The 14,141-nt window shown below is 41.0% G+C and overlaps 1 protein-coding gene across 3 annotated transcripts in view; it reads left to right on the top strand.

Annotated features, from left to right (window-relative positions):
• Positions 1–14,141, top strand: part of unc5db (unc-5 netrin receptor Db) — a 163,530-nt gene that overhangs the window by 130,646 nt on the left and 18,743 nt on the right. For all 3 annotated transcript variants that reach the window (XM_048990197.1, XM_048990198.1, XM_048990199.1), the window contains exons 9-10: positions 6,303–6,488; positions 10,175–10,534. In XM_048990197.1, coding sequence (XP_048846154.1) covers positions 6,303–6,488; positions 10,175–10,534 — 546 coding nt within the window. The remainder of the gene's footprint in view (positions 1–6,302; positions 6,489–10,174; positions 10,535–14,141) is intronic.

Genomic DNA, 14,141 nt, shown 5'->3' with positions numbered 1-14,141 from the left:
CCATCCTATTGGATGTAGAAACCCTGCTGATTTCTGTGACAGTAATCGCTTGTGTTATGTATTCTGTGAAGCAGTGCTTTGAGTGGTAAAATAGGTTCACAGTATTTCCAGATTTAGTTGGCACAATTTTTTGGCAAAGCTTACAAGACACAGAACCAGGATGCTGCATGCAGCCAAACCACCAACGTCTTTCTGCTTTTTTATCCACAATATCTCATTTTATTTTTAAAGATGCGTTGTTGCTGATGAGCTGTCGCTTTCTTCCCTGGCACTTGAAATTTCCTCTGAGGGGGCTTCCATATCTCACGTGTATTGGCAAAACAATAGCATGTGGTATGCTCCATTTACTCAGTCAGCCTTGGAGTGTGTTTACATGTTGTCTGTTCTTAAAAGGCTACCAGATAATTGGTCGTAATTTCATTCATCTGCCATGTGATAGACTGATGTGTTCTATCAAGCAATTTTCCTTATTGACTTTTCATCAGTTACTCATTATCTTATCGTTTGAATTTTCTATGACAATAAGATGATATTTCGTTTATACACTGTATAGCCCAGCCGTATCACAAAATATTTTTTATATAGTGCCTTTCCCGACCAATCTGCCCTGATAGTTTAAGATTAACTCGAACTGTATCGTAAATAAACATATTGAAAGTTAATAGCAATAATCTGTAGTAATAATCTCATTGGAGAGAGCCAGAAAACTGTGCACTCATATGAAAGTTATTTTAGAAAACAACTCTTGGGTTCAACTAACTGCCTAACCACTGTGTTATAAGGCATAGTAGCCTTAAGCAATTCAGCAACAAGTGTGTAGGCATAGTTCAGCCTGAAGTTCAGAGTGGAATGGTAGTGTCCTCTTCAGCGCTATGATTTGAGTCAAGGGTGCCAGATATATCAATGCACTCCTTAACCCTGGATGCTAGAAGCATCCAGACATGGAGCAGAGACAACAGTATAGTGACTTGGACATAGTCTAAAATCAGTCAGAATAAAATACTGTTGAGTAAGCTCAACATAAATGATATGTAATAAGTATTTGACTTCTATTGAAATATTGAGAACAATGAGGTTTCCCATATTTTAGGTCACATCCCCCTTATTTGTGGAAAGGAATCTGGTAGCTGAAGTCTTTACCTCTGACAGTTCTTGTATTTATTCGAGGAATTACAAGCCGGTAAAAGTCCTGCAATCAGATCTGGACTGTACACATAAATCTCTGCAGTTATATTAGGAGCAACCTGACATTACAGTGTGTTAAATGAGATTTTTGATGTGGCTCCAGAAGTTCCAGGAAAACTGGTGAATAGACATCAGAACAGCTGTAATGGGGCCAAATTATTCTTTTGGTTCCAGTTCCTGCTGTAGCATTTTGAAGACAGCCTGTTCTCTGAAAGTGGTAGCCTGATCGCCAGTAGACATTTACATGTATTAATTTTTCAGGATGCTGGAGAGTAACAAATTTCCTTGGTCTTCTGAGTTTAAAATACACAGAAGAAGTTTAAAACGACTATTAAAAGACAAACCTGTTTTGAAAATTAAGATTTATGCTGACTCTGCAAAACAAAAATTTAAGGCCTCAGAACTTAAAGGTGACAAGACATTTATACTGGGGTTGTAAAAGTCCAAGTAATTCAACCTCACTGTTTTCATGGTTTAAAGTATGATAAATTGTACTTATCTAGTGTTTTATTGTACTGCAGCAGTAAGGAGGCTGGTAAGATCTGCTCCAGGTGCAATGCTTAAGAGAAACACTTTAAATATATTGTTAGATATACTCTATTGATCCCAGGGGAAGTTCATTAGCACAGGGTTGGCAGAAGGGGGGTGTGGTAACATAGTCATTAACACTGTCGGCTCATACTTGTGGGAGCAGGGTTCGAGGCTCCATGTGTGTTGAGTTTGCAGGTTCTTTCCATGTCATCATGGGGTTTCCTTTAGGTAGTCTCATTCCCCCCACAGTCCCAAAACATGCTGAGGTTAACTGGAGTTTTTAAGTTGCCCGTAGGTCTATATGTGAGAGTGTGCCATGTAATGGGTTGGCACCCTGCCCTAGGTTATTCCCTGCCTTTCACCCATAAGCTCCAGACTCCCCATGACCGTGAATAAGTTACAGAAAGTGGATGGATCACAGGGATGAATGGGGACTTCGTTTCAGTGTAAGACTGGAGATGGGTTTAACAAAGGATGTGGAGGAAGACTAACAAAAAACATCCTGGCATCAGCAAGATGCAAGAAATCAAACTGGGTTTCTCTTTGCTGTGTATGTTTAAGGCAGAACAACTGTAATGAAAAATTATCTGACAAAACTGCCTGGGTCACACTTTGGCATCAGTTCCATGTGTGTTAACCATGGTGGAATCTTTACGACAACAAGGGAAGCAGATTTTCACCACAAAAACAGAATATTCAAATAACATTAAATATGTGTTTTCTCAACACAAAGATGATTTACTCATGTTTAGCCTGCATTTAAAACATGAGTTCACCCATCAAGTACGTCAGTGTTCCTTTTTGGTTTGTGGACAAGGAATTGATGTACTCTAAGTGAAAGAGCCAAGTATTATTATAATATTCTTCTTGTTGACTGTAGCTAATTCTGTGTATATACTGTAAATAAGAATAGTCAGTTTTTTAATGTGCAAAAGGAACATGTCAAAGCAGTCAGGCAATTTAATCTTTTGCAAAATGAGTGGAATTGAGCTTGCATCTGCCCTGTTATTTGTGCAATCGCTTCGTATTCAAAAATAAAACCTGTGTCCGGTTTGTCCCATATTTTTCAACCGTGCAATCGATCCCTCCCACCTACAAATTTTATCGTTGTGGACCCACAGAGGTGGGGGTAGACTCCGTTATTTCTTCAGATCGAAAGCGCCAACCCTGGTGAGGACTGGTAGTTTGATTAGTGGTGATTCTAGACCATTTCATACTGGGGGGGACACTGAGGCGGGGGGGGGCAGATGCATTTGACCTAAATGTCCTCCAAAAATTAATTACTTTAGATTTCCAGCATTAAGAAGCAACAGACAATTTTGAAAACCAATGTTATTTATGCAGTGATTTGCAGTTACATTTTACAGTTTTTGGAAATATGCAGCTCACTCTGATTTCTTGTTTAGATTGTCTTACTTGACCAAGCTATTTTTTCTGTCGTTAATTTCACTTTTCACCAACTGAAGTGACTCAACCACCTGGCACACCCGCGTTAAGAGTCTGTCATGAAAATGTGTATACGTTTGTATTTCACCTGTTCCCAGCGCACAACATTTTAGCCCACATATATAAATTTAAATAATAATAATAATAATACATTAATTTTAGACCCAAGTAGTATACATATTTAGGGGGGGCACAGTGCCCCCGTGACAACATGGATGCTCCCCCCACCCCAGAACTGCCCCTGAGTTTGATGGACAAAGGTGTGCATCTCTAGTTGGCTAAACACAAAGACACGATGAGGAAAAACCATGAGATTCTGAAAAGGCTGATTGGTGTGTTTTACTTCTTAGGTTGACAGAAGCTGGCATTTAGTGGACATGCTGAAAGTGAAAACCAGGATTTCTTGATTTGTTGATATTGTGGAGGGCGCCTAGTTGAATATTTGAAATTTCCAATAGGTAAAGTCACAGTTGATATTTTTTTGGTGGTATTTAAGTTTTTTTAATACTTGATGAGTATCACAGTGATCTGATGTTTGCCCCAGAAATAAAACTAGAATATGAAAGTAATCCACAATTTTAGATTTCACAGCCGGGACTTGGGTGGAGCTATATGGTAATAATAGTTATTTCCTCCAATTATGATGGATAATTACCCTCTTATAAAAGATTAGTCATTCAGAATAATCATTGCAGTTTTTAACAAGTGTTAGCCAATGTTCATTCCTGTACCATGGCACTCATTGCTATGGATAAAATGTAATGTATTATAGACAGACTTTCGAGGATTTGTTTGCCAATTTAGCCTTCAGTCTGCCTTCTGTCTTATCCTTACTTTTCTTCACCAACCAGCGATCCATTGTGTTCTTAGAAGTTGTCCGCGGGCTAGTAGCTGCAGGCTTCGCTTTCAGCTTTTCATTTTCTAGCAGATCTCTGTCTAAGGAGAAATTCCATCACGATCAGGAAAATGACATGAACTGTGTTTCTCAAGGGCAGGGCCTTTGTGAAAGATTCTCCGCACGGCATTCAATTACAAAGAGTATTTCAGGCCCAGCAAAGTTCAAACAAAGAAAAAACTTTCAAAATCAATCAAATCTAAAGCAAAACGTGTCACATATCTGAGTGTTTTATCCTTAACCTCAAAAGTTTCTACAGTCTACACTTAGTGCTATACAACCGTTTGAGTAATTCACACATTCATCTGATCAGTACACCTCCTTTTGACTTTTAAGCCTCTGTATAACATTATTATCGTCTTAGTCTTTCCAGTAAAAGAACATATTTCATATTAGGATTTTTTTCAAATATGCAATTTTCAAGCATTCCATTAAAAAGAAAGACTCTACATACCGGAAATGTAGGGAAATTAATGAGGTGTAATTATTGCAAATGAACTAATTTCATAAAATTGCGTTAGGTGTCCCCATAATTCCCAGTGACAATGGCAAGCTATTGTCCTGACACCTTTGAAATCATATGCTGCAGCAACCACTGTTTCATTGGTTCCTGGTACTTCATTAGCACTTTGCTTACACCTCTGATCTGTGCAGCGAGGTTGCTTCAATAAACAGGGACCATTCTGACTGAAGGAAACTGTTCTCACAAGACGTTAGGCTGCGAGCGCGCTTGTCAGTCAATAAGAGAGCTTTACATAATCTCTATGTGTTGTTCTTTGTACCATAAAGTGCACTGTTTCTGTGAGTAAATGTGCAGAGAGGAGTAGGGTGATGTACTTGATAACCAAGCTATTTTTTGCAGCTCAGCTACGCAACATCATAATTTAACTTGCCTGATTAAAACCCCATATATAGCTATAGAAAATACTTTTAAAGAGGGAGTATTCAGCATTAAACCATATGCAGTAGGTCTTTCTGCTAATTTAATGAGCTTTATAAAGTATTGATCTCAAAGATTATCACACATCCCGGAGGCACTGCTTGCCGATAAAATGTTTTCACAGGTTTGTATTTGTTAGGGAGTCGGCCTGTGTGCCCTGGTGGCTGGTTTGTGTGCATAACCCTCTTTGGGCTACAGTTTACTGGGGAACTAGAGGGAGATGTGCCAGCTCAACAGATGCACTTGGTGTGAAAATCTGGCACATCATCGCGTCAGTAATTAAAGTTTTCAAGGGAGAACTTGTCTTGGTGTTCACAGGCATGTTGGTGTTGATGCATCAGTTTCCCACCGTGACGCTTGTCAGGGGAAACAGCACAGTGGAGAATTTTCAAAGATTGATTAACATGTTTGTTACTTGTTGGATGGGGGGAGCACGGTGTGACTGTGTTGTGTCTTAGTGGCACCCTTAGCCAGAAAAGATTACGAGCCTTCAAAGCTGGATTTAAATAATGTTGGAAAATTATATCTGAGGAAAGTGTAACAAATAACCAGGAAGAGGTACTGGTTTACAAAATGAAATATCCATTCATCCATCTATCCATCCATCCATTCATTCATCCATCTATCCATCCACCCATGTCCTACCTATCATCCTGTATGCTTTTGTGGGGGAACCTGAGGGCTATCCCAAGGCACAAGTCAAGGACAAACCCTCGATGGGATGTTAGTCCATGGAAGATCACACACACACACACACACACCACAGGCAATTTAGAGATCCCAGTTCACCTGACTTCATGTCTTAGGACTGAGGGAGGATAGATAACAGAGGAGCCTGAGGAACCCCTTCTAACGCACAGGGACGACGTTCTGATCTCCAACAATGGTACAGCGGTGCTACAAATTGAAACTTTGTCCCAAAATTAAATGTGGAAAAACAAAAAAAAATACACTGGAACTGGAAGGCAGTCGCTCGAAATGTGCCACGCACACTCCCCCTCACTCTTCTGCAGATCTTCAAATCAAATGTGTCTATCTTCTGAGCTACACTCTTACTTCATATAACATACATTCATTATACACACATACTGTACTATATATTAATTAAATTTGCTTTGATGAAATAAAGTAAACAATAAAATGAGAAAGGTACTTTTTCATATAAATGCCGCACAGACGACTTCTGTTCATCTACCCCTCATTTCATTTTTTTCGTCTGCCGTCCTGCATACCTTGAGAAAAGTTCACCACGGCGCCGCGAATGTACAGCGCGACGGATAACTATGAATGCGTTCTGTCTTTTAGGTATGGAGGGAACTAACGACGTAGCGCTTTACTCAGGGCTGGCTGCTGGGGTCTTCGCCGTCTGCATCCTTGTGGTCGCCGTCACACTGTACAGGAAGAACCAGAGCGAGTACGGAGTAGATGTCATCGATTCTTCAGCGCTCACAGGAGGTTTCCAGTCATTTAACTTCAAAACCGCCAGGCAGGGTGAGAGCATTGCTTTATGTAGTGGTAACACAACACGTGACACTGTACGTATGAATGTGTACATTTTTCCTTATAATTAGTTGTAATATATACATACCTGTTATTTGCACACAGTGTCAGAGTCCGGATGTGTTATAAAGTTACCCATAATACCACTGCCCATCCTTCTTTGTCTGTGGATCAGGCCCTCTGTTACAGCCTGGACAGAAGATCAATCCATGACGAGGACTTTCTCCATCTTCCTTTAGACCACACGTTAGATACACATGCACACGATCCCCTTGTGTGGAGCTGACTGATGTTGATGGATAAATGTGAGGGAGCGAGAGCATCACTTTCGTTTTTGTCATGCACTTTAATAGCTCCCGTCGCTGCGGAGTCTGTGGCCTTGCGTTCCGGCCTTTCTCCGCTATGGGCATCCATATTTCTGCGCGTGACACTTCTGGGTTAGCAGAAGTGATTCCCATCGCAGCACAGGGTGATAAATCCTGCCCATTTTTCCCGACAGCACTGTAAAAGGGCTGTGCCAGTGGAGTTCTGCTGTGCTTCCTGTTCACCTTGTCTCTCGCTCCCAAGGCCTGGGAAGTCACTCAAACCCACGCTCTGCCGCATGGGCAGGGACCACAAGCCCAGCCATGATCCACCTGTCAGGCTATCAATTCTATTTAAATAGGCCAGTTTTTCAGGAGACTCCCCCCCCTCACACACACACACACAACCACCACCTACAATGAATTAGGTTCCACAATCTATCAGGCAGCTGCAAGACCCCTTATAACAATGCAGGGAGCTCATCTCATGTTGACAAGGACACAGAGGTCACGGAGTTTCCTTGCTCTCATAAATAATAGGGCCGTTTTGTGGTTTTGTTTATCAGGAATGTTTAGCTGTCTGGAAAATACAGTGAAGTATTTGCACGAGACACTGGAAACCATAACGGAAACCTGGAAAAGTAGCATTTTAGATTTACTTATTTGTTTGTTTTTACTGCAGAAGTGGCTTTTCGTAAATTGAGCATCCCCTAACAAAATATCCTTAATTCAAAATATTTTTGAACAAGCAATAGATGCATCATTCTCTAGTTTATTCATACATGGATTAATTAATCCAAAGCAATTTTCGAACGCTCATGGTAAAGCAAAAATAAATAATGGTGCATGTGATATTCTTTCAGCGTGGGCTAGATGGAACCCTGTGTACTGATCAGCATTCACCAAGCACTATGCAATCTCTATAAAATAAGCATATAAGTAATATCCTTGTCATAGCTTGCTACATGAATACTGTAGAAGGCAGGGACCAGGATTCTTAATCAAGCTGCGGGCTTTTTCTCTATCTTTCTGCATTAGTGTCAGCTCCAATATCCTCGTCTTGAGTGATTTCTAATCAGATGTCTAATTTCAAAAGAATCCCTGAAGGTGTCTAATGTGAGGTCCATTTCATTAACTTTTGTCTTTCCAATTTTGTACAGCCCCATTACATAATTCTCTGCCAGCTACTTATGGCCATGTCCTTAGATCTTCCTCTAAGGATAAAGATTAACCCGTGTGTTCGCTTTTCTTTGAGGTGATTTTATGTCTGCGATTTAAATACCTTAAGGTTTTATGCTTTCATTTTAACTGCATGTAATATAAAGAAGCATCTCAGAGTTATATCCTTCCTCAGTGGTATTAAAAGTACCTAAAGTCATTTGCTTAACAACCTAATTTATAAACAGCTATGTTTGCTGATATATGTACACCAGCACTCCATCAGTCTGTATGGTTTTATGCATTGGTGATACAATACACTCCGTCTAAGCTGCTCATCGTATCTTAATAAGACGGGTAAAAGGTCTGCCAGTGACAACTGATTACTGTACAAGTCTTTTTTTGTGGAAAGCAACCTTGCTCATGTATGGGGGTGGACATCAGAGATAAGCAGTGAAGTTAAATGGAAAAAGAAAGCATGTCATGATGAGTGAGTCTCTACGATAGAGATGCTGAGATACTTGAAAAGACAATATTGAATCCTGATACTTTTAGAATAAAACGCTTGCATGTACACATGAACACTTAAAATCATAAAGGCAAGAGATTATAGCAATATTACTCTAACCGCTTAAAGCAAAAAAACAAAGTACCTAAGTATGCATCGTAAAATGCGGTTTCATGCTGTTTTTCAGGGAGAGCGCATTGCAAATTGTACATAATTCTTTTGCGAGATAGAAAGATCCATTTTTACACTGTCATTTAAGATACAATAGCTTATGCATCAGCCTGTATTTTTCTCCTCACATGTATAACTTTAATATCACATTTCAGCATATTGTCATTTCATAATTTGGTAACACTTTACTTCAGGGGGTGTAAGTAACTTAGTAACTCAGGTACTACTAAAGTACAAATCATGAACAAATATAGTAACTGCATGAAATACATGAACTGTTAGGATGGTTTAATGAACATGGGATCGGTACGAAATTAACAGTTAGTTTTTGGTTAATTAATACATTAAGTAAGAGTGTACTGCTACATTTGTGTCCCCTCATTAAAGTGTTGCCCATTATTTTGCATCAGTTACCACAAACTTGACATTCCGTTGCTCAATAGGCACTTTTATCTAATTTTTATTTTTTATAATTTTTTTTTATGTCCCATATACTGTATAAAGACATTTTTACAGAATTACTGTAGTACCTTTCTTAAGGGTATAACATAGCTGGAACTTGAACTGGAAATTTGGTCTGATCTGTTACTGCCTGCTGCCCTCAGTTTAAGCAAATAACGTACTAGTACAGTTATTACATTACTCAACAGTTTACTCTTTCTACTCTAGCATGTAAACACCCTGTATGTTAAGGAGGGGCAGGTATTATGGTGATGAACAAGTTTCTTATATTAAAAACAGCGCTGGCCTGCTACAACCCAGCCTTCACCAGGCAACAGCTGGGCAGCAAGGACTCTGTGACACCAGTGTTATCTTGGCAAGAGGTTTTCTGGGCACTGCCAGATGGGCACAGTGCAGAGAGTCCCTGGGGACCCCCTCTATGACCAGCCTGGCTCTGTGCCAGTAGTTGGCCAAAGCTTTCCATTTAAAGAGGGGTTACTGAATTCCCAGCCCCCCATATTCGTCTATTCGTCTCCAGCTACAGAGAAACACACCTGGTGGTCCTGATGGCCCATTTGTGTTTGTCGAACAGTGTAGTTACACTGAAATGACCGTGACTCCAAAATCTTAAGCTGGTTCAGCTGCAAGTAATTAACCTCATAAGCCTTTTTTATGACTGTTGCTGATGCTGGATGTTCTTAATGGTTGTTCTGTGATCTCTTAATATATATATATATATATATATATATATATATATATATATATATATATATATATATATATATGAGGTCTATATTTTTTTTTTTCTTAGAAAATTATTCACATAATTTGTAATCTGTTTACTATCATGCTAAGTTTGCTCTATTGATGGTTAAAAATGGATATTTTAGATTATATTTTCTGGGTATTATTTCTAATGTTATTCAATCCATAATTTTCTCTATTTTTTTTGATGAAATTATGACTGCTATATAACGGACTTATAATGCATGTTGTGATATATACAGTTCCCAGTATTTATACAGGCATATATTTCTTGATGTATATTATATAGGAGGCAATGGTGAATAAGTCAGGCTGTGACTTTTTGCCTCCAGGAAACCCACTACTGCTCAACTCCTCCATGCAGCCAGATCTGACAGTGGGCCGTACCTACAGCAGCCCCATATGTTTCCAGGACTTGATGGACAAGGAGCTCTTTGACCCCCTACCTGACATCAAGGTCAAGGTTCAGAGCTCCTTCATGGTGTCGCTGGGAGTGGCCGATCGTGCCGAGTACCATGTCAAAGCGCATCCTGAGACCTTCCCTCGAGGGCTGAACCGAGACTACAGCAGCATGGAAAGCCAGAAGCCAGGCCTTCTCACCCCTAATGCCCCAGTGACCCCTGCCAAGACACAACTGAGGACCACGGGCATGTTTGGGCATCTGGGCGGGCGACTGGTAGTGCCAAATACAGGTAAGAGGCTGTTTGAGGAATACAAAGAGACAGAGAGAGATGCAGAGGGCATTGAGAACCTGTGCTGTTGCTTAGCAGCAAAACTTTTTAATGGACACCACATAGCAAAAGGTCAACAACCGCGGGTCTTCGTATCAACTTACGTTGGAATGCTTCCCGTATCATGAGCCTATTATAATTTTTACCAGTAAACTGTAATGTAGTGAACTAACATTCTTAGTAAAAAGGATAATGTCATGGAAAATGCCATTTGCAAATCCACATTCCACGATGAATTGACCGAGCTGGACCTGGCTGGCGAAGAGAGCCGTCTGTAGTTCCAAACTCACCCACAGAACTCTGGGGTCAGCCCTCAGATATCCTGCCACCACTGCTGGCAGGACCCACAAATCCATCAGAGAAGCTCGGCTACTATCTCCTCGGAGTACTTGTGATTGAAGTCTCCTCTGCCCCACATGAAAACAGCTCCTCCAGCCCCATAAATGTGAAGATGTTTTCACTGTCACAACTGAGGAGTAGAAATGGGTATTACGCCTATCTAACATCATTAAGTAACAAACAACTGCTGTGTATGACCTAAGCAAGGTTCCTTCTCTGCCTTGTCAATTCAGTTTCGGTTGTCTAGTTTCCCTACTTGAATAACACAGGTCATACTGTACGTCTATCTTCCATTACCACTTGTTCAGTGCAGGGTCACAATGAAGGCTCATAATAGTGATCCAAAATGTTCTCAGATTTCTTTAAAGGTTCACAGTGACATCCAAACATCTGCAGACACTCACACAGGCACAGAAAATACAGGCTTAGTAGTAAGAAATACAAGATCTCCAACAGCCTTTGTGACTTGTGGCCTTTTCCAATGCAGGAATAAGTCGTCCTTTGGAGCATCATCACAGGCAATGATGTCACAGTGACAATTTAATGGGTCCTGGAAGGGTTCTCCCACTGTTATATGCCATATGCAATTTTACAGAGTATATTTTAATGAATTTTCTAGCCAGCTGTATAGAGATTACAACTTTAACTCCACCTCCCCCTGATATATTTATTTCAAAGAATTGTCAGACGGTAATATTGGCTGGGCTGTCAGGGCAGGTAGGCTGAGTATGTGGTCAGGATTTGGTGAAAGAAAACAAGTTTTTCAATTGTTTAATAAATTAATACATGAAAGAGGCTTGTAGGCCTGATTCCTCCACCCCGCCCCCCTGTATATCTACGATATCCCATCTTAAATTCCTCTATTGTCAGTCCCCAGTCAACGATGGTCCTAATCAGCACTCATTCCTCTTTGAGAGAGGAAATCAACAGAGACTTGGTCGCTCCCCTGCCTATGGATCTCCTGGAAGTGATCCAGGCATCAGAATCCTTCATGCAGGGGAGTCAGTGGGGGGTGTGTGGTCTGTACAGAAGTCGGTGTACCATTGTAGGAGGCAGAAGCAGCTATGCAGGAAGTAGAAGGATCTATCTTTAGCCTTGCAGGCTGATGGCTTCCTGCTGATATGAAGAACTGGCTACTTTCCTTCTACCACCTTCTCTCTATTCCCAAGCATCATCCTGTAAAATAATAAAAGGCCAAGAGAAACCAGGAAACATCAACAGGGGACTAACCTAGAGTGTAGCTTTAATGGCCAAGAAGATGGCCTGACAGACCTCTGTTTATTGAACTGGACCTCGGGCACTCTTTGTGGTGAGAGCGTGAGTGGACAGGCTAAGGTGGAGAAAGTTGGCGAAAAAGCACCAATAGTAGTTTGCCAGCCCCTGAAATGACCTCACCTACTTCATAACCTTGGGTTGCCAACAGGTGGCAATAGCAGTGGTCTTGTTGACTTGTCTGCTCTCCATGACGAACCCCTCCTATTTCCAACAGTATACTTTACCAAGGCTGCAGTGAGGCTCTTCTTCTACAGTGAGTGCAAGATGGCTCTCAAATGTCGTGAATGCTGTGGCCAGTCATTGCTGTAAATAAAGATTTTCTGCAGCATGAACAACACTGGGACAATGGCCAATGGTATGGGTCTGTGGCCCATACAGTTACTGAAAACCGGCCCGGCCAACCACCCCTGGAATGTCAACAGAAGCTTGCAAAATTGATGCAAGTTTCTGAAAATCGGGGAATCAGCCAGTAGACCTTGGTGAAATGCAGTGTTGAATTAAAATAAGTCATTTCCAGCTAATCCAGCAAGTCTTCAATATGGGGCAAGGTACAGTATACGCATCAGATGAACTGATCCACTGGGGACCAGCATAATGAGGATGGTAATGAGTTACTGTAGGACTCCTTGGTTATGCCCATACTCAGGATTTTAGCTAGTTCATTCGAAACTTGTCTTCTGCTTAAGCACACAATACCACATGGGTCTTAACTACTCTACCCAGCGAGGACTGCATGTGGTGTTGTATGTGACTAAGTAAGACTGAAAACCCACACCAAGAATCCTGCTGTGGTGTTATAGCTGAAGCTGTGTGCTTCAGAGTCAGCTGGGCCCCATAGGGAACCGGAACGGTTTACTGCTTGAAGTAGGTCCGGTCTTCTCTAATAACTTCCACCGCAGCTACCGTGCCATAGCAGTTCCAGCTCTCTCCAAGGTTTAAGGAGATTAATGCGATAAATCTGGAGTGCACCCCCCCCCCCCCCCCCCCGATCAGTCCACCACATCTCACAGTGTAAGCCCCCAATTCTCCATGTGGCCACGAGCGGCCCTTGCCACTAGGCTAGCAATTTAGATGCAGACACGGGCAGTAATATGAGCAGTTTTTCTCCCGGGTTTCTGCACCACGGCAAACAGATCCATGTGACATGGGGATTGGGGAAAGAATGGTGACTTTTTTTTGGCGTAATGGATTTTACAGCGTAGAAAGGGAGGGAGGTAGAAAGAAGCAACAGGGAAAGGGCAAGGAAAGCAAAAAGTGATGTTGGCCTCAGGGAAGGATAAAAGCAGTATGTGCTTTTACAGCAGCCGCTGTATGTGGCACTGTCCTGTGCTGAGCATGTGGTCAGGGGCCTGGTGAGAGAGAACAAGGGTTTGTAACTCATTATGGGTGAACGGAGTTTGTCATCTGACGTCACCCCAGCCCTGTACATTCACCCTCCTCTCCTCGGTCTTAAATATAACAAAATGGTAACCTGGTATCAGGGTGACAAGCAGAGAATTCTGAGGACAGAGAAGTATTTAAGCTGCAACAGACTATAAAAAATAATATAAGGGACTATGCAGCCCAGGACAGTTGCTGGAAGTTTGTATAAAAGGATAAAATGACTTTAATAATGCTACACCAAGTAGTCTATGATCATTGTCTTTCAATCTGTTTTTTTTTTTTTACTGTGTAGCGCTTCTGAGCGAAAATTAAAATTAAATTAATAAAAATAGGAAATTCAAATGAAAACATTTATAGGAAAAGCTTTCATGGAACAATTTTTGCTTATGTTGTTTGTGCCTAAATGCTAATTTTATACCAGGAGCTGCAGAAGTTACTAATAATTATTTAATGATAGCAGCAGTAGATCTTGTGGATTATAACTATAGTAGATCTCTTTGTCTTTATGGTATGAGGTGACGTAACTGACACTTCATACTAAGAGTATAAAAGGTGGACGCTGCTCTTAAAG

This window comes from Brienomyrus brachyistius, chromosome 2 (assembly GCF_023856365.1).
Source record: "Brienomyrus brachyistius isolate T26 chromosome 2, BBRACH_0.4, whole genome shotgun sequence".
Taxonomy (NCBI): Eukaryota; Metazoa; Chordata; class Actinopteri; order Osteoglossiformes; family Mormyridae; genus Brienomyrus; species Brienomyrus brachyistius.
Note: the sequence above shows the minus strand (reverse complement) of the source record. Positions and strands in the feature narration are given on the sequence as shown.